Source organism: Panthera uncia, chromosome B4 (genome assembly GCF_023721935.1).
Source record: "Panthera uncia isolate 11264 chromosome B4, Puncia_PCG_1.0, whole genome shotgun sequence".
In the NCBI taxonomy this organism is placed as follows: Eukaryota; Metazoa; Chordata; class Mammalia; order Carnivora; family Felidae; genus Panthera; species Panthera uncia.
The window spans coordinates 78,714,932-78,720,497 of record NC_064809.1 but is presented as its reverse complement, the minus strand read 5'-3'; the positions used below and the strand labels follow the sequence as shown (position 1 = coordinate 78,720,497).

General features: G+C 38.2%; 1 protein-coding gene across 1 annotated transcript; it reads right to left on the bottom strand.

Annotated features, from left to right (window-relative positions):
* Positions 1-3,178: 3,178 nt before the first annotated feature.
* Positions 3,179-5,113, bottom strand: NEUROD4 (neuronal differentiation 4). Its single transcript, XM_049627615.1, has one exon. It carries the CDS (start codon positions 5,111-5,113, stop codon positions 4,118-4,120), a length of 996 nt encoding a protein of 331 aa, XP_049483572.1. The 3' UTR covers positions 3,179-4,117.
* Between the last annotated feature and the right edge of the window lie 453 nt (positions 5,114-5,566).

Genomic DNA, 5,566 nt, shown 5'->3' with positions numbered 1-5,566 from the left:
TTTCTATAATTCCTTGGTAAAACTTTTTTTTCCCTAAAGCACTAAAGGTCTATGAAATGATAGCAGTGAAATAGATTTAGGCCCTCTGAAAGATGGACACTTTCAAGCAATAAAGCATTGGTCTGTGAGCTAGCCTGTATCTACATAATCTACATAGGCAACATACAATACAAAGTTGAGCTTTTGTCAAAGGAAGGAAAGTCTTCTCAGATTCAATGGCAGAGTCTGGGGTGGGCCAGTCTGGGTCATAGATACAACAGGATGTCATATGTAAAGAATAGCTCAAGAGATGTCAGAAAGTTCCACCAGCTCTGGCTTCTTGCAGATATGACATTGTTATGTACCTACCAGGCAAACAACCAAATAACCAAATAAATTAGTTCCAATTCTAGCTCCACCATTAACTAGCAGTGGGAGTTTGAACAGATTACTCTATGCCTTAGCTTGCTAGTTGGTAAAATGAAAATAACAATAGTGTCTCCCTTATAGTGATGGTTTTAAGATTAAATGAATTACTACATGTAAATCACTTAGAAAAGTGATAGTACATAGTAAAAACTGCTAGATGTAATTGTTGTTATCTGCCAATTTATCATTATTCCTCTAAAACATTATTTGTAAAGATTCTCTTCATAAGTGTCAAATGACATGTGTACGTGATTATTCACTCAATATCATAAAAATTGGGAAAATCTAAATTATGTTTTAATTACATTTTAACATGGAATGCCAACCAGCTATAAGAAAACATTAAGAAATGTTTATGACATAAGAAAATGCTCCATGGTATGTGTCGAAATAAACAAAAGTAATATGCAGAACTGTGTTATATATGGGAAAAGGAGAAAATAATGTAACTTAATATTTGTATCTAATGTACCTGATATTATCTTATCAGTATAACAGGTCTCTGGTACCTGATAAAGTAAAACATAAAAAGCGGTTTCAAGCTGGAAAGTGGGTACCAGGCAGATGAGGAGAGCTGTGGAAGAATGACTTTCGTTCCATATTTTTTGCTTCTTAAATATCTTAAACCAACTCTCTCCTTTGACTAACCAACTATGTTTTATCATTATCATCAACATCATCATCATCATTATTTATCATCAGCATTTTTGTTCATGTAATAAAGGGACCTGAAAGAAAAAAGTCAAGAGAAGAGATGTTAAGAAGAAGTTGCCAAAAAGTATAGTTCATAAATTTTGAAAAGTTGGTGGGCCCAATTTTGGATAATAGTACATCTTCTTATGGTCCACCTGTTCGTGCTTCAGTGGCTTAGAATTCCCATCACCCTAGATTTCTGTAAATGGGAAGATCTTTTTTTCCTCAACTGCTAATTACATAGTTGATTATGTGTGTGACAGAGATCAGTGCTTCTAGGTTTGTAACTACTTAGTTTAGACCTTTCAAATCTTCTGAAAGGAGGAGTTGAAATATGGGATGTAAATCCTCCTGACAGGCTGGCCTGTGCTTTTGTTGGCTGCTTACAGGACACAGAGTCCAAGAAAAGGGATAGAAGAAAGTGAAGAAAAACTTTGAAGACAGACAATGCAACACAGTGTCTAATAAAACTCACAGCTTTATTTCTGCTAGAAAAAAGGGAGGAGAAACAGTCTGGGTTGTGTTTTGTTTTGTTTTTTTACAAAAAGTTTGAACAATTGTTTTTCTTTTATTTCATAAAATCCCCTGAAGAATGAGACCACCCTGGGTAAGAGAGTAGGTTCTTTCCAATCATACTGCACTCCCAAATTTTAATTCAATTAGAAAGTCTCTCTGAACAGTCCCAAGGAGGCCTGGTTCATGGGTACCATATTCCCCAAAAGCATAAACAACAGCTTCCCAAAACTAACTCGCTCTTCTTAGAATGGATGGGAAAAAAATCTAAGAACATTAACTTGCATAGCCATTCAAATTATTGCTGCTTTTTATAAAATTATTACAGGTAATTCTGCACTAACTTCCCCTTTTCCCCTCACCCCAAACTCAGGAATTCCAGAAAAATTATGAGCTACTTTCCAAAGGAAGCCTTAGGGAAGGTTTGCAAGCACATGTATGGAGCCCAAGAAATTTGCATGAAAGGGAGAAATAAATTAAATAAATAATATCTAATAAATAACTCCAACAACATTCATTATCTACAAACTTAAATGCCAGAAAATACTAGCTTCAAGGATAGATTCCCCCACAGCCTCTCACAAAGGTAAGTGCCAGTATAGACTCAGAAAGCACATAGGCTGGCCTTGTAGACACTTAACTTGCCTCTTCCCGCTAGGAAAAGGGAACCACTTCAGTAGCTGGTGGGATTTAAGATCTCTCTGCAAGGATACTTTCAAGGGGGTCTACAAACCAAGGGTGCAAAATACAACAGGGTTAGCGCTGCAAGCAAAATGGAAAGACAATAACTTAGACCGTAAGGAGATAATAAATAAGAGGGTAAAAAAAAAAAAAAAAAAGTCAAGATCCACAGATAGTTTGGCAGGGTTTAGGGGATAGCTGAGCTGTAGAAAATGACATACTAATCTGCCTTATCAATTTTATTCATTGGTCCTATTTGTGTACCCTACATCCTAAACTTATCCTCTCTGGCAGAGCAGGATGTGATCCACTATCATGTAAACCATTTAGGCTTTTAGTTTGTTTTAAATAATTGTCCTGGCAAATTGAACAGGACATTGAAATTTCTCAGATCACATTTTTCTGAAAAAAAAAAAATGTGACAAAATTAATGCTGGTATAAACAAAAGAGGAGTTCCATGAAGAAAAATAAACATCCTGCAAATCAGGATAAACCTGTGATGAAGACATAAATTGGTAAAAGCATTCACCGACCTTGGATTTGATTTCTGCATCCTTAAGTCTGCTCACTTGGAATGTTATCTACAATATGTAATAACATATTATATTTTAGAAGTGAAGAAGAGGTAACAATTAGTGGAGGAGGAGATAAGGAATTGTATATGCATTGGAAAAATTCAAGTTTGGTCATAAATTGATTGGTGCTTATCCCTCTAGAAAATATAAGAATAATTGGTGTGAACAGAGGTCAGTGGTTTTAACCATGTTTTGTGTAACCAAATGAAATGTATCTTGCCAAAGAAAATTTGGTCTTCCTATGGGCAGATGTGAGATAGAGGGAGTCACCAAACTATGGTAAAGTATAGCCAATTGCCGTGTTAGTATAGCCAATTGCCATTTTATTGCTCTTGAATATGACCTGGGTTGTTTGCTGATTCCAATAGCAGCCCCTGAGCATCTTCAGAATTTTTAGAGCCTCCTGGTTACAGAGGCTATGAAATGGTACGGATGACTTCTCTAAGTTCCATTGGTCATAGGAGTCTGTTTACAGAGACTTGCTTGCCCCATCTCTAGAACTGAGAAAAGTGCTTTTGAAATGTTAATCAAGAATCAAGTTGGTATGAGATCTCTACTATGGTTCTCATATTACTAAGAAAGAGATGTTCAGCCTCAGCCAACAAGAAGTAGAGCTAATCTCTTAAAGAACATGCTTTGTTATTCACAGTGACAGCCAAGTTAGGATTTTAGCCTTTGGAGACAATTTTTAGATAGATGCATAGACGTCCTATCAGGTCCCCGAGAGAAATGCATCTGTGCTCCTTTGGCAACTCCATCTAATCATTCCACACACAGTGTTCATTTACTATTATTCTTCAATTCTTTCAGTTTCAGTAAGTTTATAGGAGTGATCACCAAAATTATTGAATTTTCAGAACTGTGAAGGACTTTAAAATCATCTAGACTTAAAACAGTTGTCTGATTTTACCAATCAGTAAACAGAGGCCAGAAATGGAAAATTAAGTGGCATAGATCATGAGTTTTTGGCACCATTAGAATAGGGCCCAGGGCTTCTGTTGTATTTCCACGTGCTTGTAAACAATCAAATAATTTCACTTGAGGACCCTAACTAAATGAATCAATACAGTGTGAGAAGCTGATGATAAATGAGGGTGGCAGGTGCAGGAAGGCCTAAATGGACTGGGACTACTGCGTTTGATATCTATCTATAGGGTTCCTTTAAGGTCATTGAATCTTCAGCTCAACCCACTTGAATTATGGGAAACATGTCCACATTATCCTCTGAAATGCTTGTCTTACTGCCCTAATCAGTGAAGATTGTATTAAGTTGGGCCCCAATGCCATGGTGAGGGTAGGAATCATAGGACATATCTATGGGAACATCATAACGAGGGGTACCAGCCTGAAAGGGAGTTGAATGAACATGCCCTGAGCTTAGACTTGCAGAAGGATAATGTGGCATGAAACTGTAGGATTTATCCAGGTCAGGAGAGCCATCTTGCTTCAAGGAGAAGTTCCCACTGATGCTCAAGGGTGGAGTGAGTGGGCCCTCATAAGGTGGTGTACTGCAGTCAGGTGGATGGCTCCCAAAGGATGATTCTCCCAAACTCTTGAATACTTGGGGTTTGAGATTAATAAGATGTGTTTCCATATGGCCATAAGGAGGGCTAGGGAGCCCAGGAGACTGATAGTTGAAGTTATGGACAGAGATGGCAGAGTCACAAATAGGAGATTTCTCCTCATGCTTCTCCAGGAGGACAGACTGAGGGCCCAGCTGGAGGCATCCAGCCACCAGGTTGCTTGTAGGCTGAGAGAGCCCTTTGCAGAGCATCTCCACAAAGCCCTTCCCTTCAGGTGTCTGTCCAGTTTCCAGGACCTCAGACAAAGCCCAAATATAGTTCCTGGCCAGTCTAAGAGTCTCTATCTTGGAGAGCTTTTGAGTCTTAGAGTAACATGGCATGACTTTCCTCAGGTTGTCCAGGGCATCATTCAGGCCATGCATCCGGGTCCGTTCTCTAGCATTGGCCTTGACTCTTCGAGCCCTGAATCTCTCAAGGCGAGCTTTTGTCATCTTCTTTTTCTTGGGACCCCTTCTCTTAGGCTTCTCCCCATCCTCTTCCTCCTCTTCTTCCTCCTCAATACTGTCATGCTCTTCAGCTAAGCTTCCAAGCATCCCATAAGCAGCTGATCTTCTCTCTTCCTCCTTCATCTCATTCTGAGAGCCCAGAGCTTTGTCCATCCAGGATGGTGTGTTGACCAACTCTGTCATCTCCTTGGGTTTCACATAAGGTTTTGCCATTTCCAGGTTCTGGAACAGGAAACGGCAATGATTAGTGTCTGTGAATATCTGCTTTGATTTAAAACTAAACTTTCTTTTTATATCTTAGATATAAAACAGAGAATTGTATTGGGATTCAACTTGTGATTATCTAGTCCAAGTTCACCATTCTAAATAAGTAATCTAAGACTCAAATAAATGCCAAGAACACTAATATAGCTATGGCATAGTACAAAAAAATCAACTTTAGAAAAATGAAATTGACTTGATTACTGATGGTAGTGCCACTGCCTTGTACTTTTCATTCTCTGGTGCCTTGGTCTTGTAGAGATTTTATGCAAAAATAACTGGTATAAGAGTCAAAACATATCTTTCCTTCTTTCCAGAATACAGATCAAAAAGGGAAATAGATAAGGTGGACATATAAATTATTATACAAACAGAGAAACTTCTGAAAGTAAAAGAAGGTGCTAA

Excerpts from the sequence above, each read along its gene's own strand:
- NEUROD4 (XM_049627615.1), bottom strand. The coding sequence starts at position 5,113 with ATGGCAAAACCTTATGTGAAACCCAAGGAGATGACAGAGTTGGTCAAC.